General features: G+C 39.0%; 1 protein-coding gene and 1 non-coding gene across 3 annotated transcripts; both read left to right on the plus strand.

The window, feature by feature from the left end:
- Positions 1–44: 44 nt before the first annotated feature.
- Positions 45–24,468, plus strand: LOC113547608 (G-protein coupled receptor 22-like). 2 transcript variants are annotated; one of them, XM_026948136.3, is made up of 2 exons: positions 45–1,679; positions 15,840–24,468. In XM_026948136.3, the coding sequence occupies exon 2, from the start codon at positions 15,975–15,977 to the stop codon at positions 17,442–17,444; it is 1,470 nt and encodes a 489-aa protein (XP_026803937.1). In that variant the 5' UTR covers positions 45–1,679; positions 15,840–15,974; the 3' UTR covers positions 17,445–24,468. The 2 variants fall into 2 exon arrangements, with proteins under 2 accessions (XP_026803937.1, XP_034166300.1); XM_034310409.2 differs by lacking the exon at positions 45–1,679 and adding an exon at positions 5,104–5,392.
- On the plus strand, positions 21,167–21,239 carry trnaf-gaa (transfer RNA phenylalanine (anticodon GAA)). The gene has a single exon. It is a non-coding gene; the product is annotated as a tRNA-Phe (tRNA).
- Positions 24,469–25,913: the final 1,445 nt, after the last annotated feature.

Consider the following 25,913-nt stretch of genomic DNA (forward strand, 5'->3'; position numbering starts at 1 on the left):
AGGGGAGAATGAGGAGGGAAGGGGATGACATGCTTGTCTAACTGGCCTGGGCTGTAATTGGCCAACGAACGGGTGCTTTCCCTAATCCCACATCAGCCTGTAATTGCCTCTGAGGGAAAGTGCAAGAAAAGGCCTGGCGGTATAGAGACAAACAGGGAAAAAAGAGAGAGAGAGAGAGAGAGAGAAAGAAAGAGAGAGAGAGAGAGAGAGAGAGAGAGAGAGAGAACATGAGAGTATTACCAGATTTAGGAAGGGAGGAGGGGAAGAGGGAGGGCATGAGAAACAGAGATAAACGAGGAGAGAAGAAATATCGAGACATAGAAGGAAAGAAGGAGAGGATGAGAGAGAGAGTGTAGAAAGGCACAGCTGGAGGGAGTAAAGTGGAGGGGACGGAAATGATCCCTTTCACAGAGAGGACAGTGGATGACGCATTTGGATCCTGCTCCCACCACTCCATACCACTCAATGTCCTTTCCAAATCATGCCCATTCACTAGCACAACACTCCAACCACAGCCTCACCACTAAATGGTCAGTTCGTTAGTGCCGAACTGGCGACCAGACTAGATGAGCGAGATCAAAAGACTGTGAGACACATCATGACTTACTTAATGTTCCTGTTTACTGGAGCTGAAGCATCTAAAGCAGATGAAAATATATTAATGCTTGTGGTGTCCCAATTCTCAAATTCACTAATGCAAGATTTCTCTCTAGTTCAGGCAGCTGCTCTACAGTTATTCTACAGCATAGAAGTGCCCAGGTCCCAAACACCCTGTAGCACATGAGCCAGCTAATCAAGGTCTGAAATCACCAAAATTTCCAAGCCAGGTGTGCGCAATAGCAGGATATTTGTGCTCCAGGAGCAGGCATGCTTTTTTTAACCATATAATTTTGTCCTTGCACATGTCAGTGGTGTGTCCAGGTTTTTAGACATTTAGACATGGATTGGCAATGGAGCCTAATTATATTTTGACAATACTGCATTTACAGAATATCTGATGTGTTTCTCTGTGCAAAATGAATGGCCACAAAATATCGTCACTGTATAGGTTTCATAGTTCTGCTTCAATCATTATTTAAAAATCCATGAGCCAGATACTCTATGTTGTATTAAGTCTGCATGAATTGCATAGGGGTCTTTTTTGTATCTGCTTGTTCCTTGACAATGTTTCCCTAATATACATAGATCTTGCTTAAAATGTATAAATATTAAAATGTTTTCTTAAAAAGAAAATGTATAGCAATTTTGCTTGTTTTTGTTTTATTATTATTTGTTTAACAGTATTGTTGCCTATAAGCATTGCTTAATGCACCTTCTTATACACAATCACCTTTTTATTTTAAGACTACTCCCTTCTTTCTGTAGCCTATATTTTGTGAGGTTTATATGATTAGCTTGTAACCCTGAATAAACCAAATATTCTGCTCGTTACATATGCATTTCTATTAACTATGGATCTATGAACACTGAATAATAATCAGGGGCAGTGAGAATCACCTGGATACCTTCTTGGGCTTGTGTGCATGTGTACCAAGACCTTCCAACACAAAGCAGCCAGGTTTTGTGCTGAAATATCCCGGTAATTAGCAGAATTCATTATGCCATCAATCTTCACAAGAGCCCCTGAACCACCAGCCACAAAACAGCCCCAAAGCAATGATCAATCCTCATATTTTACAGTGAGTATCAGGTGCTTTTCTTTCTATGCAGTCTGCTATTGTCACTAAACATGCTGATGATATGCATGACCAAAAATGTAATTTTTGTGTCATCTGACTGCAATACAGGAGGCCATAGTTCTAATGACACTTAGTGAAGCTCAGGAGTGGCATGTTGTGAGATGCTCTCAGGAAATGCTTCTTGCAACACTTCCAACCAGCTTCCTCTAATTTAAAAAAATGCAGATTTCCAACTGTTTCAGGCATATGAAAGTTTTGATATGACCCTAATTAGGCTTAATGTTATTTTTAAATGCTTATGTATTTTTATACCCATTATCTGATTTAAGTAGTTAAAAAAACAGTTGTCTACTTTGTGTTGAAAGTTCACATTGTAATAGATGACAAAGGAATTTTACATGTGTACAACCTCATATTTATACCCCAGGGAAACAGGACATGCTTAAAGGCATGACTAACTGTCAATAGTTTTAGCACATACAATATATATTTTTGAGAAAATATATATTTTTTAATTGTTCTAATGAGAATGAGAATTTTGTCAGAACAAAGATACATGTACCCTGTTGTTTCTCCTATTGTTTAGTGGAAAAATTTTATTATTATAAGTTAAAGCCTATTTATTTTTTACATATAATTTTTGCTCATTTTGAATGAAGGGTGCCAATAATTCGGGAGGGCAGGTATATGCACTGCTCATTTATTAAGGACATTTTGAAAAGCTAAGTGTCCCCAGACTTTTGACAAGCAGTTTAACATACGCAAACACACACATCTTGTCAGAGCCTATGTATTTGAGCCTTGACAAACCTCTCAATGGGCTGTGTAATGCTACATGAGGAATTCAGTTTGTAGTGCTGCCGAGAGGCGAACTAGCGTAAATGAAATGTGGCAGACAGATTGCCACCCAATTCCATCCAGTCCAAACGTGTTTCTCTGCATTTTCATTAATAGGATTGTGGATAGCCTTAATAGAACTTGTCATTTAATAACACTTATTCTCACAGAATAGAATCATATTCAAATGCCATGATAGGTTGTGAGCCAAAATGACCCAGAGCTCAAAGAGCAAAACCAAGAAATTTCATATTAAAATGGCAAGGAAGAAGAAATCAGAACCTAATCACTTTTCACTTTCAGCCATGGCAGCACCATAACAGGAATAATATTGGTGGTAGCCCTAAAATAACCATTATCAGCAGTGACACAGTTCCATAGTCCCCAGTTCGGTCCCGATTTCATCATACTTACTGTGCCGAGTTTTGCGTGTTGTCTTTATCCTGTTCTTTATCCTGGGTTTTCTCTGGGTTCTCCGGTTTCCTGTCACCTCCCAAAAACATGCATGTAGGTGGACAGACTACACTAAGTTGCCCCTAGGTGTGAATAAGTGTGTGAATGTGTGTGCATGGTGGCCTGAAATGGGCTGGTGTTCCATCCAGGGTGTATTCCCGCCTCATACCCAGTGTTCCCGGGATAAGCTCCGGATCCACCACAACCCTGACCAGGATAAAGCTGCTGTTGAAGATGAATGGATGAATTCAAACAGGAGTGACAAATTTGTTTTGGGTGAACCAAGAAAACAACTTTTTATAAACACATGGGTAACTGTTATTTTAATATAACAGTAATTATAAAGATAATAATTATAAGCGGAACAGTAATTATATGCACACGCTAATAACACTTTCATGCAGAATAACAAAAGCAAACAGTTTACTAAACTAAATAATAAAACAGTTCGTAGCCTCCTACTGGACAGATTTATGAGAAGCCATGCCACAGGGACACTTGAGCAGCCATAATGCCTGTCAATAAAACCTGGGACATTTACACACATTACAGATGGTTCTATGTGCAATCATACTTCACAAGCCTGGCTTTAAGCAATAACGGGACGGGTGATTGGGATATTTCAGCAGTGAAGAATCCTCAGACACATCCACCCTTGAGGTGTCTCGGATGACCTTGTGCGCGTGGTCTAGCTCCTCCTCCTCCTAGGTCTCGCGCTCGGGAATGTGGTGCTGCATTCAAGAGCTGATTCCTTTCGCACTGTGGAAGTTTATAATTATGACATGACTCGTCTATTCGAGTGACTAAAGACTGCACTCTTATGTTTTTATTGCCAGACAATACCAGACTTAGCACAACAATACAAAGTAGACGTAGAAATAGAACATATAAAAAATGAATTAACAATGATAATTAGGCTAATAATTATCCTATTGGTAAGGATATTACCAAGTATTAATACAATGTCACGTGATCATTTCAAGACCTATACAACCAACCAAAACAGCAAAAGTTTCTTGTTAGTCTAAAGTAAACAACAAATGTAATGTTCTATGAATAAGCAATAGGAAACATCACAGGTCATGCGTAATAAAGCAATTAAAAAATGTACATATACTAATAACCACCTATTGTTGTTTTCCACTATATTTATTCTCGATCAGTCATCATCAGTGTTCCCTCAATTTCTTTTCTTCCTGAGCAAAACCTATTTCTATAGACTCTTCTGCCATTTGATTGTGGCGGTTTTGTTCCTGCCTGGTTAACATTCGCTGGCTAGCCTGGGAAGACAACTCTCGACAGTATCTCTATGCTAACAAGATTTAATGGATGACTGTAGGAGGTGTTGAACAATTAAGATAGCTTGCTAAGCTCACAGCTAGTAATGGCCAGCGGGTTTTGAGTAGTCAGATTCTTTGAAATGCTGGCCGCAGACTTACGTGCTGCCACATAAATTTTGGAGTTTTACACTTTTGACACACATGAAAATCTCCCAGCGTAAAAGAATTCTTGGTCGTGAGCTGCAATCAGCGGTCTTAGAACATTTAATGTGACATGCTCACTGGCACCTGGTCTGTGCTATCGTGAGCAAAGATGGCTGACGACAAAGTGTCAGACATGTCTTATTAAAATTTCAGAGCGTGAGCACTGCTACCACACTCATCTACAAGTGACCAATAGGTAGATGGCATGACGCCGCTATAAGTATGGTGTTGGCAAAACTTATTAAACAAACATGCTTGTGGAAAGAAAATTATCCTTATTACACCAAGCTTACTTTGAGGATTGTTTGTTTACGTGACTCCATTTTCTGCTGATGTGCTGATTGATGACGTAAGCAGAACGTAGTAATTTTCTTTAATCAGGTCTATCATTAAAGGATTTTCGTCATATAATCTGAACTGCCGAACACTTGTTATTGGACACTGTTATATATGCCATCTCATATAGTAATAATGAACAAGTAGTCATTTTAAAAGATTGGCTTAATTGGCTCGTAATCTGCATGTACGGCAATTCGGCCAGCACGTGAAGGCAGCCTGTGTCACTCCGGCGGCCCCTCCCTCCTCCTCGTGCCTGCAGCCGTCTCGCTATTGGTCGGCGCGCACACACAGTCCGCGTTCCAGAGCCGGTGCGCGCGCGCTGCTACTCCCGCCGCAGTGTGCATGTGCTTAAGAGTCTGATGGTCCTACAGCACGTACCTGCAGCCTCCTGCTGGCCCGCCATGCAGCGCACACTTGCACGCGAAATGCCACGCTGTCCCATCGGACTGTTATAATATGATGAGCTATTAAACTTGCCATGTGGCACACTATGATGCGTTTTTTTAACGATATATTAAATCTAACGCCTTAGGTTTACGGCGCGCAGAGAGCCACCTGTCCGGGAATGTAGCGGAGATCGTCCGCTCCTGGGCTCGCGAGGTAAGTTATGGATAGTTGCAAACATCTCTGTGTCACCACCACGGCATACCACTGCGGATTACACATGCACACATGCATTTCCCCCCTTACACGTGCATAATAGATATTTATAGATAATATGTGGGAAATTGCATGGTTGTGATTGTCTGGTTTTTGTGTCTGTTCGCATTTGTCAGTGCACTGTGAGCAAATCCATAGTACATTATTTTAAACCCCGGGAAAAGAGCTGTCTTTAGTTTTTATTTTACCTTTTTTTTTTATTTACATGGCTACCTGGTGTTTGATCACAGCGCATATGTACACTGTAGTGTCTGTTTGGAGTCTGCTCAGTCAATAGCTTGTTGTATCTGCATGATTTGTGCGCAGTGATGTGTTCAGCCAGATCAACAGATACAGCAAACAGTGCATGACAAGCGTGTTGGAAGCTTATAAAGCTTAGAATATTGCAAAACTAACGAGAAGTTCTTGTTTAACCCAGGGACAATGTGATGAAAATGTAATCTTTAATCACTTCATTGATTTTCAGTCAGCAAATGAGGGTTTTGCAGTTGATCTTTTATTCATTCATTCATTTATTTTTGCACATCTATTATTTGCTTTAAATGCCCAAGTGCTAGGACACATTGATGATGGCACACTTCCAGTTCTCATGCTTCTCATTCCCATAGCACAAGAATAGATGAATCAGTTTAATTTAGCATTGGTTTCCATTAGGTGTGAGCAATATATCACAAAAAAATAAAAAATATATCACAAAATATATCACAATTCCTGAAGGCATTTCTATGATACATAATATGTATCATGATATATAGGCTTGTAAAGAATTATAGTGGTAGTAGGAGCATAAATATAGTAGTGCTGCATTTTTAAAAATGTTCGATTATACTTTATTTAATGTCTATTAAAACATTAGATTTTAATATTTTACTTCGAAAAATTTGATTTTATATATAAAAAGGAATTAAAATATTTAACAAAAATCAAAAACTGTAAAATTGTAATATTTTACCGTTTAAAAGGTAAAAGATTTACTGTACAAAATGTTATTTACATGTTTTTTTATTAAAAAAATATTTTAAAAACATAAAAAATTGTAACAGATAATCACAATATCCAATATTTCAGAAAATATCCAATATCTCAGAAAAGGGTATTGTTACATGATTTATCACAACATCAATATTATATCATCATATCACCCAGCCCTCCTTTCAGTGTAGTGTGGGGTTAATAAGGCTTAATGTTTGGAAATTAAAGAGGTTCAATTTACGGTGTGACTTAGAAGCAAGGATGCAGTGTATGAGTCTGATTATTAAATTATTAAATCACAAGTTTGATTCAAGGAGAAAAAGAAAACTAACGTTACCATCTATGACATCTTAACCAGATACTATCCAAAGAAGCACACATAAACACATGATTATATACATCTGACACTATAAATGGCATTTACATAGCCAGGGGCTTTAACGTGTGACTATAGAGACCACAGATGCATAGTTTCTCAACCCGGAGATCCTGTATCCTTCCCAGAATCCCCTGAGATTTAGTTTCCTGGCCCTCTAAAGACTTGCCAAGAAAAACTACAAGCATGAGTCAAGTGAAAAGTTAACAAGAGTGAAAAAATATCCTGGGTGTAAAGACTGGACAGACATGTTTGGAATTTTAACATGCAATGATAATGGCATTTTTTAACTGCTGAATTCTCTCACACAAGAATGTGATGCATTCCATATAAAATATACACATTATACTGTATATTCCTCTGTATTTCGGTTGCATGTCTTATCTTAGATGGATCCCAGGATTCACACTGCATCAATATTTTACAACTTGCTTGTTCTCTGTTCTCTTGCTGCAAAGAGGAATATATAACTTCCCTCCAGTTTTACTTGTGTGACAAGGGTATTGTGAGATGAAGGCAGAGATCCCTTCTCTACCTCAAAGAAGGAGAGATAATGTGAGATGGTGTAAAGTTCTAGGGAGTGTAAGGGCAAATCAGACAAGGAGAGAAGAGCAAAAGTACCTCATAGTTGCAGAAGGAAAGTCAGAATGGGCAAGCACCAGATGACATGATATATGCAGTGGAGGAAAGGGAAAGGGTTGTGCAGAAGATGATGAGGTGAAAAGCATATTTGAGAGAGGAGTGGAATCTCAATGACATGGTTGCTTGCTTGTGTGCTTCCAATATGAATGGAAGTTAACCTCTTGACAGACAGAGACATCTATTACCATTAAACTGTCTTCTCATCCTTCTTTCTTCCTCGCTACCTCACTCACTCCGTTGCCAGGAGATGAATTAGATTAATTGTGTTCTAATTGGCTCTTTCTCTAGATAAGAAACTTCATCATTTCAGCCAAATGGCTCCATGTCCAAGACTCCCTTTATCTCTGTCTATCCTTTTCTCTTGCTCTGACTCTCTGCTTTTGCACTCCAGCTATTTACTATTCTAAATTGCATAAAAGCTTAGTGTTATATTATTAATGTGTATAAAAGATCTACAAAGCTGGAGATCCATTTCTGCATCATCTGAAGTTGTGGTTAGGTCTACAGAGAATATTCCACCAATATGAGCTGACCTGAAATGCTTAAAGTTTGTTTACTTCCTACCAAATCATTGGCTATAAATTTGTCGTTACATAATACTCGCTGGTGCATATCAGTAGTCAAAAATATTTGAATGTTTTAACCAAAGGCTATGATCTGAAATGTTCTTTCTAAATAGAGACACATATTTGGCTGCTCTGTTCCTCCTTGCAGCTTATTGTGTGTGTGTGTGTGTGTGTTGATGATAATGATGATATGTCTCTGTGTAAACAGCTAGTGGCTTGTCAGATGTTCAATAATCTGAAAGCAGGAGAAAAGACATCAAGCCTCTTACCTGTGTTGATGGGTTCTTCAGTGTGTGCTGTGGTAATCTGATGCACATCTTTTTAACAGAACATTCGTGTAAGAAAACCTACTGCCTCAATATCTTTATACACATTTTTCTCTTCTCTGAATGTTTTCTGGCAGAGTATGAGTGCATGTGTTGAAATGGGCATTTGAAAGATTCATTTAGTCTCCACTTTGACATTTAGCTTTGTAATTATTAGAGATGGCACCAATCTGATACTCAGTATTGGTTTCAGGCCAACACCAGCAGAAAATGGTGCATCAGATATAAGAGAAAAAAGAATGAATTTGATCCTGTAACAAATGGAAAAGACTGGAATTGGGTTTGGAAAAGAGTTTTTTTTTTAACTGTAAATGTTTATATGTAAACAGACTTGAGTGTATTATTGTTCGGATTAATTTATATATATATATATATATATATATATATATATATATATATATATATATATACATGCAATGTAAATGATTTTTGTGTGAAAGTTGCAGGTTTGTGTAAGTCATGTTTTTAGCTATGTGTTTTATTTTTGTGTTTTTTTCCTGTATTTTTTAAGTGCTTCAGTTTAAAACTCATTTTAAAGCTTAGTCATTTTTAAAGAAGACATATTGGATGGGTAACGATATCGGCTGATATCGAGGTTTCAGTATTGGTATTAGAAAAGAAAACGTGGTTTTGTGCCATCTCTAATAATTATATAAAGTTGTTGAGTGGTAGTTTAGAACAAACTATGTAGATTATTTCCCATGTGGAACCGAAGGACATTTTCCTTCTTTTACAATGAGCATCTGCAGGTCATCTGTCACTAATCATGTTCTGCTCACTGTTTACTGTATGTAATCTTCCTCAGGTAAATAATGAATATGTATAGTATAGTATAGTAATACACTACAATGATTAGTGGCCTTTACTGCAATGGAAAGAAAAGAAAAACAGGTTTCTTCAGCATGCACTTTTCTCAGTGCATTAATCTGTACACAGTCAGCACAGACATGTGTAATTGGGTTTTCTGTTTTTCACACTGTGGATGAAAAGGTCATGACCATTCCCAGCCACACTGTGTGTAAGTTTATACTACACTCTGTAAATGTGACCAGAGATGGCTTGAAATGGTTAGAATGCACCTATGCTTTCAAGGGTGCGTGTCTCATCGAACGGTTATTTCTGTTCGAAAAAGGGGCCATTACTGGCAAATCGGAATGTCAGATCTTATCTGTGGGCTTCACCCAGTAGGAGAAGTGTATGGATTTTAAATGTATTAATAGCCATGCTTTATTGACCATCACAAGACATCGCCAAAGGGATCAGCAGTATGGCATAGTGTGAAGGGATGAGTTCATATCACTATTCACTGTAGAAGAAATAAATGGTATTATTCATGGAAAAATGTTAAGACTTAGGGTAAAAATATTTTGTCTAGTTTTATCCAATACACCAAAAATAGCAGTCTCTCCCTTGAAAGTAAATTGAGTGCAATCAGCCATCTGCCATGCATTTGATCTGAGCCACACAATACGCTTTCTCAATATGTCCAGAAATTCATTCTTCCTAGCTGTGAAACTAACTCATACGTAAAATCCATTCAGAGTGTTACACAGCCCTGTCTACATGTCACATGGTTTGACAATGAATGCTGACCTTAATAATTCATTAGGGTGATATAGTGTGTCATAGCAGATACGACTACAGGGGCAGCGCCACCAGAACACAAGTTGTTGCGAGAGCAGTCATCTGAGTGTCACTGATGAAAGAGGAGCAGGAGACTAGCATACAGAATTATGCTGTTGTGGTTTATGGTGATGTTTCTATAATTGGTGATGTTTATGGTGATGTTTCTATAATTGGTTCTGGATACACATTGGGTTGATGCTTTATAGTTTGCACAGTGATGAACTGTGAGACATTTTATTTGGTTGTAGCAGTCATTAAGGCAAAGCACATAATTAGAAATATGATATACTGGACTGCCTGTCTTCATCAACACCTAGTGTTTTATGGTGTTGTTATTTTGTAGCAGAGTGGTGTCACGTTTTATGGCGGATAGTTTCAGCTGTAATGAAATATTGTGCCTACTCGTCTGTGTGGGCTGCCATCTCTATCTCTCTTTCTCTCTCTTTCTGGGAGAGATTTATGAGTAGGAGGCATGTGGAGGAGCAGAGGGCAGATGAGTTCAGCATAACACTGTACTTACATTTTTTTTATATATTTATCTCTTACTCTTTATCACTCTTTATTATTCTATCATTCAGTTGCCCCTGCATGCACAATGGAAATTGTGAAGCGTTGTAGAAAACATGTTAAGAATGCAGCAGTCTGCAAGCTTTACCAGTATTCTATCTCTAATTTGAAAACATGACACATTTTGTCATATTGTAATGAATGTACATCTGTTTCTTAATTAAAATGTCATTACACTCAGGAGTAAATCAAGAAAATTGCTTTCTATTTTGTCATGCTCTTTTGCAGTCAGTGGATCTTAATTGTGAAGAATGTGTGTGAGGAAAACGATTTGGAATTCTAAGAAAGCTTTAATGAGACTGTGCCTTCCTGGAAGCTGAGGTTGCAATGCTACTTTTTAATTCACACGTGTCTAAAGACTGCTTTAGACACGTCTGCAGCTCTCTCACCATCTGGTTAAGTGAACAAAATAGGCATCGAAAAACACAGTGTGTCAGTATGATCAGCTCTCTCAGGCAGTTTGAAAGGAGGGAGGTCATTCTTTTATGAGGAGACAAACTCACAGTAGGTCAAAAAGGATGTCATTTAAAAAAAAAAAAAACATAGAGAAGTAAAGTGAGTATTTTGCTTGTAATTTGAGTGTAATGCATTCGTGCTCTTAGTAAGTGATGTTTTGTATGCAGTGAGTAAAAGACTCTTCAGTGTCCTGATACAACAGCACAGAAATAGGGAATGTATCTCAGGGAGTTGCATTGTATTTTTACCTTGCAATTTGTGTGATATAAAACACAACACACATGCCCCTGTACTACATATGTGAGAAGGATATTTAGCCTTTCACTAGAGGCTTTAGTCATTGGTGTAATAGAGTCTTGGACTTTTAACATGACTGCCTGAAGTGAAATAGATTATGGGATTGATTCTGTCGGTGGTTATGACGAGACTTATGACTAGCCTCCTGCAGTGAAACCATTGTACTAGGAATGGGACGAAGGATTAAAACAGTGCTAGACCCTCTTACACTACAGGCCAAAATTTGGAAGTAACACTAACTTAAAGCAAAATAGGATAACAGATAGTAACATAGGATAACCTGTTTCACTCAATATCTGCAGCAGTAGTATACAACAGATTCTTCTTCTTTTTTTGCTTAAATTCTATATTTATCAAAATTCATCTTTTGCTTTAATAACAGCCTGACATATCTGAGCAGTCCATTCATGAAATTTCAGCAGGTGTGTTACTGGTATGGCATAATATCTTCTTTCTAAATCCGTTCTTACCACACTGTGCAATAGGATTCGATTGATGAGATATTGAGTATCTGTGTGAACTAAACACTTGACGTCACCTTGACTAGATGTCAATAAACATGTGCTGTGTTGGTTGTTGGCAAATTAACTGTAAGGCACTTTTTAAAACTTATAAAAATTGCAGTTTGCTTTTGTATGTATGTGTTTCTGTTTGGCCTGTAGTGTACCGCCGTACCAGGGGACTTCATTAGGAAGTGTGTGTTAGCTGGAACACCACCTGGGCCTCACACACACACACACACACACACACCGCAGCAGCCTTATCAACAAGCCCACAATCGACAGCACAGTTCCTGTATATCCAGTTTCCTGTTGCTGGGAAGAGGCTTGGCTTTGTCAGAATTAATAAAGTGTTTAGAGGCTTTAGTGAGATTTTAAGTTTAGATACTAAGCAATTATATACTCATGCCCACTGATAGAGTTTAATAGCTTGACTCACAGAAAGAGGAAGTAAAAGACATCAAATCATAGGAATAATCAAGGACATACAAATTAAGTGAGTGCAGTGTCCAAAGTAAGCTCAATTGTAGTGCCCAAAATAAGGACAATGACACCTCTCCCACAGCTATGTATTTATTTTATATGATTTTATTTTGAGGTTACATTTAACACAAGTTAAGCAGTGTTATGTAGTGTGTATAACTCTACATCTCTTATCCAATGGCTTTAGTGTGACTAATGTACTGTATGTGAGTACTGTCAGATGGGAAAACAGAGCACAAGGAAAAGGATAAAAAACTTCCTATTATTCCTCTTATTTTTAAAGAGCAAATTTATGCAACACATGAACATTTTAGACAAAGAACAGTTTTAAATACTGAAAGAAAATGGTGTTTTGGCTGTTTATGCAGGAACACTAAGCCACGATCAATAACAAGGTAGACATTTTAGTTGTAACTAAGACAAGCACCAAGAGACTGAAATCTTTAAAGTAGGACCTCAGTGTGTCTTACAAATAGCTGCATATATGTAGCACTCTAGTTGCACACATCATTTTCTGTTACCTTTTATATGTACTAATTTGTGGTCACTGATTGGCTCTAGACTAGGTGGGGGTCAAAGGAAGCTTAAATTGGATTCTGTCTTAGTCACAGACACAGCCCCAAGATCTTTCAGCCATCAGAAAATCAATGCCCACTTTTCTCTAATCTCTCTTTCGTGAGCACCGTGCAGAATAAAACTGCCAGCAATTTATACCTTAAACTTCTGACAGAAAACAGAGCTTGAGGCTGTAGCCACAAATTAGACGATGTGTAAACAGTTTTCTGACATTGTTCCAGTGTAATCTTGAGAACTAAAGACACATATATCTCAGTTCTGGGAGCAGTCCTGTGTTCTGCTATTGCTCAGAAAGCACCTCCCTAACTTCACCTCTTCTTCTCTGAGTCCTTTCTTTTAGTTGCTTTATTCGAGTAAATGCACAACCCTACATTACAAGCCTGAGTGTTTTACCAGTTGAGGTTTGTGGTAGGTCCTGCCCCTAAGCTATGATTTGTCTAATATACACACCCTCTTTGCAATTAACCTTGCTATTTCCACACTTAACCACTCTCCCTCTGGCCCATCTTTGGCTTGTGCGGTATCAAATTGTATCTTTTTCTAGATGGCCAGGAGTATGTTGGCCGGCTCGATTTGGGTTTGACCTACACAGTGGCACTGACAATAATGCTGCTTTATCACAACAGAACAGATTAAGGAGGGGGAGAGAGTATGGCCTTTGGGAGCTCTGTGCCTTCAGTCTGAGTGAGAAAAACACAGCAGTGTTTTTACTCCTGGAGCGACATGTTTACCTGTAAAATGAGATTGCCAGCCCATCATCCTCACTATGTCTCTAAGCCCCCCTTTCTCCCCCCACTTTCCTTCATATTGTCCTGTTTTGAGACCAAGAATCACAAAGCCAATTCTGCTGTCAGAAGGCATCAATAATGGAGATCTCTACACTTAACCCATCAAATGTGCTTTGTCATTGGCTGCAGAATAAGAGGAGAGCGAAAACAAAACACCGGGCCCTTTTGCTTGTCAGTTATTGTCTCTGTGTCCTCATCTCTGACACAGCAAACATCAGGCAGTCCACTCACGCTCTCAGCCAGCTTGAAAATCTGCACTACAAGCTGGGAGAGAGGAGAGGATCAAGGGGTGATGAGAGGAAAGGAGACAGAGAGGGGGAGAAATGGATAGGGGCTGGAAGAGAAAAGGATACAGGGAAAATGGGAATAAGGAACAGAGGGAGAGAGACACACAGAGGAGAAGAGGGGAAAAGAGGGAATAAGGGACCAAAAGAGAGGAAAAACCATATCACTCAGCAAGCAGTCTTTCCCCTCACATTTCCTATATACCCCTATATTACTTCTCCATTATCCTGGCCATTTGTACCATTATTATTGTGCCTGACTCATTTGCTGTGTCCTGCTATATCTGAAGAAAGGAATACTTATTTTTTCTTGTCCTGAGGCGACCACAGTTAAACTGTTTTTAATCCTTTTTTAGCCATGCAATGATACTTTGGTAATATGATACAACCAATAAAAGCAGAACACATCAGCGACATTCGGCCACATCTGGCGTCCTGTTAAGATCACCCCCTAGCCCTGTTGCTATGGCAACGATAATAGGAGTGAATAGTAGGCTATCAGTCTGAGAAAATGTTTATTTTGGTTCATGCATACATAAGTACAAAATATTAGTTTGAAGCTGGGGCAAGTGACTGTATGTGGTTCATATGATGTAATTTAGGTAGGCTCTCTAAATGAAACAACAGTAATGATCTAAGAAACAGTGTAGCTGCTGTTTACTGAATCTTTCAGCAACTTTGTGTCATTGGATCAAATGAGACATTTTATTCACACATGGAATGTTACGTTCACCTGCTGCCTCATATTTACTACAATGAATACTATTTCTGAACAATTAAAGCATTTTAAAGTAAATACCAGTTTGTTCTTAGCTGTAAATAATATAATTTGTGTGTGATGCTGAGCTTTTTTAACAACATAAATTTATTTATGTAAATTTGTGAAAAGTTCCAAACATTTTTAAAAAATGAAGCAGTTCTCTAAAATGTAGGGGGAAATAATTACTTAATTTACTGCTAAAATGTATCATCTTACTTTATCTACATGATACAGGCCTGAAGGTGTGGATATATTTATATGCCCTCAATGATGGCATATATTGTGCTTTAAACCATATCACTGTTATTGTTTGTACTTTTAGTGCTGGACAGCAGCCTTCTGCTTTTAGGTACTATTATTAGTAGTTTTTGGACTGCAGCGTCAAAGAAGTAAAATTGAAATGTTCATTTCAAGCTAATAAATATGCCAAAGGCACAATTTTCATATTAATATAGCTATTAAACAGTCTTGGTCTGTGACATTACATTGTATATTTATTAATTTATGCAATGCAGTGCTTCAGTATCCCAAAGCACATCACGTTTCATTGACATATTTCATATTCTTTGCATCTTTCAGCTTGTCTCTGCATTTAGAGGCTGCATGTGTGAAAGTTCAGCAGGTTCTGTGGCCATACATGGCAACCTCCTCCATAAGCTACAACATCTGCTGCTCATTATACCGTAGGTGTGTGGCAGTTTGTATGGCAGGGCCATATGTAGCAGCTGGAGTAATGTTAGTGTAGCACTGCAAGGCATGAACACTATATCATCTCTACAGAAAATACAAAATACCAAAATTGATGGATATCTTAGCAAGTATGTGCATTCAGAGTAATTCATTGATGCAGTAGTAAGGCAGCACATGTGCTCACTAACATCAGCACAAATCTTTCTTTGATAACCAAGGCAAGAATAGAGAGAGACCCAGAGAGAATAGATTGCTAGTGTGAAGATTACATCCTGACAGAGCAGCAGTTCTTGTACAGACAGGAAACAAAACTGCTAATCAGACTTCTTACTATAAAATACAAGAATTACATTAATTAAGGATTTTTTTTCTCATCTCATCCTTCATGGATGAGATCAGGGTTAACTCTGCATAGCTGCTCATTGTCTGCAAATGATGTGCTTTATCTGCCTAAATCTCTTGTGTCTTATTATTCTAGAACTCCCTTCCCCTTCCTTGTTGACTGCATGGTGCTCTGGCAACGAGATCCCATTATGATGTGGGCCAGTAGTCATGGTCCTGCCTAAGGGGCGACAGGACTTGTCAAAGTGCATGAGGTCAGCACCCAGACAAGATGGGGACAGAGAGTTACACTCAGCAGCTCCAGCTGGAGACCAGTGATGGGGCTGGAACGCTGGCGAGCATCACCAGTGTGGAGGGGCCAATGGGAGAAAGTGTCGATACAGGGTGGTACATGCCTTATCCAGTCGGTTTTCAGGTGTCACTTACCTGCTTTCTCTTACTGGAGCTGGTTCTGGGCTTTAGCAGTAACTTGACAGTGCTAGTGCTTTACTGCTCCCAGTCCAACCTGGTCGATTCTGTGAGTAACATGGTAACAGTCAACCTACACGTCCTGGACATTGTTGTGTGTGTGCTTTGTCTGCCGTTAACAATTGTTGTGGTGCTGCTGCCAACGGGTCGCAACCTGGAACTTATCTGCTGCTTCCATGAAGCCTGTGTCACCTTTGCGAGCATCTCCACAGCCATTAATGTGCTAGTGATCAGTTTGGATCGCTATGACATCTCTGTGCGGCCTGCTAACCGGTTCCTCACTCCTCGATGGGCAGCGCTTCTGTTGGCTGCTGTATGGGCCGTGTCTCTTGCAGTTTTCTTCATCCCCTTCATAGAGGTGGACTTTTTCTCATCAGAGCCAGAGGATGGGTTGGCTAGCAGCTCCTTGGCACCGGCTTGGCGTAACAGGACACTACTGTGTGTGGGAGGAAAAGGTTATTACACAACCCTCGGAATGTACTACCACATCCTACTGCAGGTGCCCATTTTCTTTGTCACAGTAGTAGTTATGCTCTTCACCTACTCAAGAATTCTTCGAGCACTCAACATTCGTATTGGATCGCATATGAGGAGGAGTCAGCGTCGAAGTGGAGCAACCTGTAGAGGGCGCCAGAGGAGACGGAAAAAAAAGGGGGGCTCAGCGGATATTGAAGGAGGAGCCCAAACAACAAACCAGACTAAGCAACTGACACATCCTCCACTCATCACCTCTCCAGTTCCAACCCCTACAGCCACCTCACCTCCACCTCTGTCCTCCACCCCGCTGGTTAGTGCCAGCACCGCGACTGCGCCTGCTCCAGCAGTAGGTGTTCAGGCTTCAGTTTCAGCTATCATTGCTCTTCGCAGAGCCGTAAGGCGGCACAGAGATCGGCGAGAGCGTCAGCGGCGGGTCTTCAGGATGTCCCTCATTATTATCTGCAGCTTCTTAGGCTGCTGGGCACCAATATCTGTGGCAAACATTCTCATCCTGACTCTAGGTCCCAGCGATGCTCTTGTTCGAGTGCGGCTTTGGTTCTTGGCCATGGCCTATGGCACCACCATATCTCATCCACTGCTGTATGCCTTCACAAGGCAGAAGCTCCGCCGGGCTCTCAGGGCCAAAGTAAAGAAGCGGGTGGTGTCCTTGCTGCAAGTGGACCCTTCCCCAGGCGGAACTGTCATTCACAATTCCTGGGTAGAGCCACGACAGGGACGTAAGATTCGTTTAGAAGGCAGTGATGCTACAGATCGGTGTCTAACAGAACCACTTTGAAATCAAGCAGCAAGACCTTTGGTTTGCATATTCGTCCAGTATGACAGCACATCAAGAAAAGATATTGTGTTGTGGCCTTATTAGGCAGAGTTTGAAGTGTGCTGTCCAAATTAATAAAGAGGTCATGATGAACACAATCAATGGACTCATAATAATCAGTGAGCTAAAAAATGTTTTAACGTGTATTCTTTGCAAGTTGTGTGCTGATTTACAATGTTAACAATGTTCACTTATTTACCCTTTTACTCATATTTAGAGCATTGTTTTTAATGTGAAAGTGATAACGATAAGCTGGGGTATTACTGAAAGATCTATTTTAAACTTGTTTTAATTTGTAGTATACATTTTTGGTGCAAACACCAGGACCTATTTATTTATTTGTTTGTATGTTTGTTTGTTTGTTTTTTTATGTAATATATGTAATATAATTTATGTTATTTATTTATGTAATATACAAAATGTAATTGTGCAATATGAATTTTCTTTAGGCATAACTGTGCATATCATAAGATAATTTACAGAATTATATGATAGTCAGTAATAAGCTAATCTGCAATATTTGCAACTTGAAGTCAAATGGAGAATGGCACAGGTGTGCCAATTAAGCAGCTCATTTGTTTGTTAACTAGCATTCTTGTTAGAGATAAGACACAGAAGCCACCTCTGGGCCTCCTTAGCAACTGTTGTTTAGGAAATTTTACTATCACCAGCGAACCATGAGGAGAGCATGAGGAGAGGGCTGATGCAAAAGCTCAAGCGCTCAGTTATCTAGACTCGACCCTAGCCTTTTCTTATACACCTACACATTTGTTCACACTGAGTTAGATATGGACTTTAAATGCTCATAGCCTAGCAGAACAGTGTGGACTTAAGTCCATGTTTACATAATGGTAAACTTGCTCTTTGAGAGTACTCACCAAGGCACTAATCTTCAATAGCAGCTTACAGTATACTAAATGTACAATAACTATACTTTCTCATTTAGATGCATGTGAAAGCATTCTCTGATACAAGGGCAAATACATTCCGGACCATGCCTTATATCTCCTCACAAGAGTACTGTGGTTTTGAATGTGCTTTTTATTTTCCACATGGACATTCCACAGAGAATGAAAGTGTTCCTAAATACCACATTTCTCTATCACTAATTAGTTCTGCAAAGAAAATGACTGTTCTGCAAAGGAAAGTCTGACTCCTGCTTCGGAGATGATAAGTTCCTCTGCTGATTTATTTTTGGCTGTTAATGAAATACTGAAACCTCAAAATGAAGATGTTCACCCTGGCTAATGCTGGGTTCATGTTAGTGTATCAGTCCAGTTTTAGTCAGTGTGCATTTCTGAGGGTTGGTGTACATGCTAGCAAGTAAAAACACAAGGGAGGTGCATTAGCATATTTATTTATAACTTTATTATGAATCAGTAAGTGTATAGTAGATGCTAATCACTGTACATACGTAAATGTTTATAGCCACAGTGTAGTATGTGGTAAGTCTATAAAGACAGTACCATGTTTACAGAGTCAATATCAGAAAACACAAAACTAGGCATGTCCATAAGTGAGTCGAATATTAAACTCTACATGCAGAATACCTCACATGCCCTTTTAACATAAACTGTGTGGAACATTGTGATCTTTCCAGTGGGCTCAGTGAATATCATCTATGGATAAAGTTCAATGAATCCAAACTTTGTATAGTTATGTTCTAAATGTTATACGTGGCCTATATATGATAATTATATATGATAATTGGTACAAAAGACTAGATTAGCGTTCTTTTAGCTTTCAATGAGAATATATTATGAAGATAAACTGAATGGGGCCTCATTTGTTCCTGAGCAAAATAATAAAATGGCTGAACAGCTCTGACACCATCGAAAAAAATTCCCATGAGGCCGCTGCAGACCTCCCCAGACTGATCACACATTAGCTGGTTTCTTTGGAGTCCATATGGAGATAAGAAGATCAGAGGGAGGTTTTATTTTCCATTATTAAGTGTCAGTGACACAAGCTCTACAGGATCACAGTATAATCTTGTCGGGTATTTATGAAGTTTCTTTTTCAACACATACACTGTTTGTGTTGAATCGGATGCACATCCTTTGACCATGCACTGCATGTTCTGTAATGTTGTAATTATTGTACAATAATGTCATTGTGCTGTTTTATGTATGTTTAAAATGTGTATCAATAAATTTCACAGTTTCATTTAGTTGAGATGTTATTCTTTGTAGCCTTTTGTATAATTATCTATCTTCATACAGTATGTTTGTTGATAGATAAAGAAATTTTCAACTCAGTACATCCTAATGGAAAAAACAACAAAACAGCAATTCACAGATATTAAACATTTCCACTTTCTTTCCCTGTAAAACTCAAGCATTTATGAGTTTGACTATGTGGGATATCGGTCTGTGTTTCCAGTAAGATAGCATGAAAGCAGTGTGTAGGCTGCACCACCAGGGAGATACAAACACACACACACAAAACCTGATGTAATGGCACAGGCCTGTAAAACCACACGTACAGGTTTCTCAGGGGCATAATGTAACATCAGACTCATTGCTAATTTCTGTCGTATTTGCAGCTTCCTCCTACAGGCTCAAGTTACTGATTTAAAACTCCATGACAACATTAAAATATAAAAGGCCTACCAAGTTCCTAATCCAATATATCATTCATTCGTCTTCAGTAACTGCTTTATCCTGATTAGAGTTGCGGTGGATCCAGAGTCTAGCCCGGAAATACTGGGAGTGAGGCAGGAATACACCCTGGATGGGATGATAGTCCATTGCAGGGCACCATGCACACACCGTCACATACTCATTCGTACCTTGGGACAGTTTAGATGCTGTGTTTAACTAAAACTTGTGACTCCACTGTGAATTTCCAACCTCTGACTAGGAAAAAACACCAGAAAATCAGGAAGCCCTCATGTCCATGTTCATGTGACGTCAAATCAACATGGCTGCTCACAGCATCAACAGTAAACAAAGTAACACTTCTTGACTTAACTTGTGTTAAACTGTATTTAATAGTATTTGCTTTGGATCAGTCAACGTACTGATAATTATTATAATTATATAATTACATATAATTATGTTATATAGGCGATACAGTTTGTTGTTTTGAGGCGGTAAATACATAGAGTGTTGCCAACAAGACAAACACAGAGGCGTCCATGGTTTTTCCCCACTTTGTAGCTCGATTGCTCCGACTTCTGAGTTAAGTCGGATACAGAAAGAGTAGCCAATCCATCTACCGGCATGTTTTTCAAAGGTGGAAGGAAACTGGAGAACCTGGAGAAAACATTACTCCTCACAGATAGTAACCATAGCTCTGGATCCTGGAGCTGCAATGCTAACCAGCGTCCTATAATTTTAATAACATACTTTAGAATCAAAGGCACACTGAGACACTGTTGCCTTGTACAGTGGTTATGGAGTTTAATCGGAATAGTAAACGTCTGTCTTTTTGTAAATGAAAGCGTTAGAGTTGTTGCAACACAACTAAAATTCACGTGTTAGAAAATTCCGCCCTCTTTTGGTGTAATGTAGAAACTCCACTACCGAATAACGGATAATTTCCCTTCGATTCATTACTACAAATAACCTTACACAAATTCAGTACTCTTTAAATCCTATATAATCCTACATATTATACATTCACACGGAAATGAATTGGTTGCAATTTGCTTATATTGAAATAGCTGCAGCAATTGCCACGCCGAAATAGCTCAGTTGGGAGAGCGTTAGACTGAAGATCTAAAGGTCCCTGGTTCGATCCCGGGTTTCGGCAGGAGGAGGTCCTCTTTTCCACTCTTGGTTAAAGAAAGCACCATGATGTTTTTGCATTTAAGTGCTTTCATCAGAATCGGAACACACTTTATTCGCTAATACAGTCAGTGATCATAGATGCACAGACATGCATCATAATTCCTACTGGTGTGGTTGGTAACGTACAACTTAAGTGTCACAAATTAACATGCAAACATTGAACAGTAGCATATGAATATACATATACAGAGACAGATCAGATTTTACAAAGTGCATAGACAAACACTGATATACATACACCATATGGTGCGTATGGAGTGAGATTAAACCAGACACATTCTTATGAGGTGGTGTGTAAATAGCATGTTAGTGTACAGTATGTGTGCTCAGTGCAGGATATCAGTGTTGGGCGAGTTATTATACTTCAGATATAATTCATTGTGATTGTCTACTAGCTATCTGATAACTAAATACGTTAGTAACCTTTTGGCTATTTAAAGTGGTTTAGAAAAAAATAAAAAACACTCTGTCAATAGATGATCATAAACATGCCAGTGAAGGAAATCATAGCCTCCCTTTCTGCTCAATGACTTTCAACAATCCCACGTGTAAAAAAGCCCCTTTAATTAAATAATAAAGTTTACCACTGGGTGGCGTAATAGGCTGTAAAATTGAATTTGGCCATACGACTAAGGAGCTCTCGTTTGAGTGTTTGTGTGTGCATCAAACAATCCAGCCATCTGTCCAAACAGAGTACAGTCGTAAAAAAACAGGTTCCATAGCCTCGGGTTAGACTATGACAACAGGAAGCTTGAAAACCAGAACAGCTAAGCTAAATAAATAAATAAATAAATGTCCCAGCAGTCTTTCTGATTATTACTAAATTACAAGAAGATACTGCCTTTCAAGCAGGAATTAAATATCCTGTCACATTTCTCATGTATCTGAAGTATAATGTAATATTTCATGTATAATGTAATAAAGCCAGGATAATATTTATAATAATATTTATTATAATATGTAATATTTATGTAACTTGAGAAGCCACTGAATAACATATAGTAAAGCACAGTTAACTTACTGTCAATGATTCCGTTAAGGATTTACATGAGGGTGTTTGTGAGCAAACTAAAGTCTATACTTTCAAAGAGTGGATTAATTTAACAGTATAAATTAGATGCACATAATAATATGATACATCTGCATTTTTATAGCAGGAGGTGCAGTACCAGCAGGTCCTGCTCACACTACACTTTTAGGCAAATTTTGAACAAATGGCCCCATTGCAATGTCACTGGCTAAATGCCACTATCTGCACGGTCATTAATAGGACGTTAGGAGCACTGGCTACCCATTGTGCACCTTAATGCAACTTTGATTTAATACAAAGAAGTTAACTATTCTCCTAAAAATGTATTAGATTTCAGTGGTACGGAATCAAATGGGAACAGATGTCTTGAGTTAAATGCAATTAGTAACACTGTACCAAACAAGCCTGCACTGGGAGAGGAGAAATGGCCAACAGCACCAAACCAGGAAATAAAAAAATCTGCAGGTTTAATGTTCTGCATGTTCTACAATACGTAATGTTTAAAAACTCAACAAAAACTAATATTACTCTCTTGGTGCGCCTGAATCTTAAAAATGGTGTATAATATTTTTCTCATATTGATACTTGCTACTACTTTTTGCTTTTGTCTCTATATATTCACAATTTTTATTTCTATATTTATATTCAAATGGATATATTTAATCTATCCTTAACATTTAATATGTAATAGTTCTTAAGGGAAACTTATAAACATGATTTGTGCGCTAATGTCATGTACAGTGTGGAGACATGTCATATATGAGTACTACTAAACATACATCTTGATCAACTATTTTAAAGATGTGTTTATATTAAGACAATTTATAATATAATAATGAATCCAACTAGTTTTAACAGTAGCATTGTGTGAAAGGCTTTAGGGGTTCGAATCTGGCAGAACTATGTGTCTAACTGGTGTAGAAAGCATGGAGATACAGAGACATTGTTGGTCAGAGGTCAGTCAGGGCCACAAAAACAGCCAAGAATTTGCGTCATACCCATTCACAGAAGTGAATGGTCTTTCTCTTTTTCCTTATTTCTTTCTCTCTCTCTTTCTCTGTCTTGTTTCCCCAGCGTCCCCCTCTCTATTGATGTAATCACCTTTGGGTGAATGAGCCTGATGCTTTTGAGACAAAGACCAGTAGGAAATGTACAGGTCAGGGGTAAATGTTTTGAGGTGCTGTCCAGACATCCAGAACACTGAAATAGGCTGAAACAGAGACTTTCGGTAAGTGTGTGCATGTGTGTGTTCTCATTCTCCTCCACCTCTACATCCGTCTCCCCATGAACCTATTAATCAGGCCTTCCAGGAACTTCAAGAAAATGTGTCAACGCACACACACAAACACACACACACACACACACACACACACTTTGGTCAATTCAATGTGCTATCTTAAATCAGTAAGCTGAGGCATGGTTTGAATAAAATGGACTGTTTGGTAAATTTGTTCTAATTAGTTTGTATCATTGAGCTCACACTAGTGCACTGGTCACATTTGGCCTACAGATAGGGGCTTACATAACACCAACCGACACACAGTTCAAGAAAACATTGCTGAGAAGAAAGCCAAGGCAAAGGCAAGATGGCAGCAATAAGCAGGGATGGAAGAGAAACACAAGGATGAGAGGAGGGAATGAAGATGTACCACTGGAGGCAGGAGCCATCATGATTGCCATAGTAACATCATGAAAGAAGCTTTCTACTTTGGAGTCAGGAAATCAAAGCTGTGGCTTTGATCAAAATTAAAGCTGTTGCTTTGACTCACATTTCAGACTACAAGGTGAGCAAGGAAGCCAAACTGAGATGGAACCAAACCAAAATCATCTACTTTCGGCGTTTCATTTTACTTTTCTTGCTAGATGATGCCACCAGGGAAAAATCTCATCATGCATTCATTTTCAGTAAGTGAGCCTGGTCAGGGTCGCGGTGGATCCTGAGACTATCCTGGGAACACTGAGCAGAAGACAGAAGAATAGATGGGACACCAGTCCATCAAGGGCGCCATGCACACATATTCACTCCAATTTAGCATAGCCAATTCACCTACTTGCATGTTTTTGGACAGTTGGAGGAAACTGGAGAACCCACGGAAACATGGGAAGAACATGCAAAACTCCACACACTTCAAAAAAATTAATGGAAAGTAACGTCAAAATTTCCACTTAAGTAAAATTTGTAAGTTCAAAAAAAAGAAATTTAAAAGAATTTTAGCAAGATGTTGAGCTACCATAGGTCCTCAGAATATATTCCATGTGCCTTGGCATAGATTCTACACATCTCTAGAACTGTACTGGAGGGATGAATACTGTTCTTCCAAAAGGTATTCCCTCAGTTGGTGTTATGATGATGGTGCTGCAGAGTGCTGTCTAACATATCGGTCCAACTTCTCCCATAAGTCTTTATTTGGTTTGAGATCTGGTGACTGTGAAGGCCATAGTGTATGACTTATAGCATGTTCATACTCATTAAACCACTCAGTGAGCCCTGAGCTCTGTGGATGTGGATATTTTCATCCTGGAAGAGACTACTCCCATCAGGATAAAAATAATGTATCACATGGTGACTCATATTGAGCCATTTTGTTCTGCGCAGGTGTATAAGTGGTTCGATATGATGCTGTTTGTTTAGTTCTTCAGCATAATCTAATCTTTGTGTGCATTTCTATGTACCTGGCACAGAAATTTCCACTTTCCGTGCCTTGCCTACCTATCAGTGTTATCACTGTTGACAAAGTCAGTCATCACCAGTGTGTGTCACCTTTGCATGTTTTTTTTTTAAATAATGTAATACCATTCTTTTCAACAGGCAATCCTTTCATTACAATAGTATTAGCTTAATAGTAAAAGCTCACACCTTTATGTATCTTCCACTGGTACACCCTAGTCAGGGAGACCAGGAAAAAAAAACACTGCCTATCCACTATCAAAAAGTAATCATGATACAGCACATGGAAGAGCTCTTGTGTACTCACTCACTTTCAGTGGCCACTTTATCCTGTTCAGGGTTTTGGTAGATCCGGGGCCTATCCCGGGAACACTAGGCAAGAGGCAGAAACATACCCAGGAAGGGACTACAGACCATTTCCTTTCCATCCTGCACAAACACATTCACACACTTTTACAGCGCTCATCTTTAATTCGTCATTAATCTTCGCTATTATACTTCTTTTCAGTAGTACTACAAATCTACCTACTAACCACCTACCAAACCTATGCAGACACAGAGAGAACACACACAGAAATTCCACACAGACAGCCACCCAAGCCCGGGACCCTGGAGCTCTGAGGCAGCAGCTCTACCCGCTGCACTACCCTGCAGCCACAGCTCTTGTCCACAATTCTTGTAATTTTGCATATTTTCTATTATTCCTCCATATAAACATCTTAATCATGGTGACTGAACCTTTTCTATGGTAGCACCTGGATTTTTCTTTCCCCGAACAGTCAGTACACTCCCTGCTGTTGAACTTACTTCAACTCACTCATCTAACCCTTCTGTTTTCTCAGGCCTTTTATCTACCCAATCTATAACATTGCCAGTGTTTGCACTGTAGCCAAAAGTGGACCAAATCTGATCTTCCTCGTATGTGGCACAAGTCTGTC

Source organism: Pangasianodon hypophthalmus, chromosome 2 (assembly GCF_027358585.1).
Source record: "Pangasianodon hypophthalmus isolate fPanHyp1 chromosome 2, fPanHyp1.pri, whole genome shotgun sequence".
NCBI classification, from domain to species: Eukaryota; Metazoa; Chordata; class Actinopteri; order Siluriformes; family Pangasiidae; genus Pangasianodon; species Pangasianodon hypophthalmus.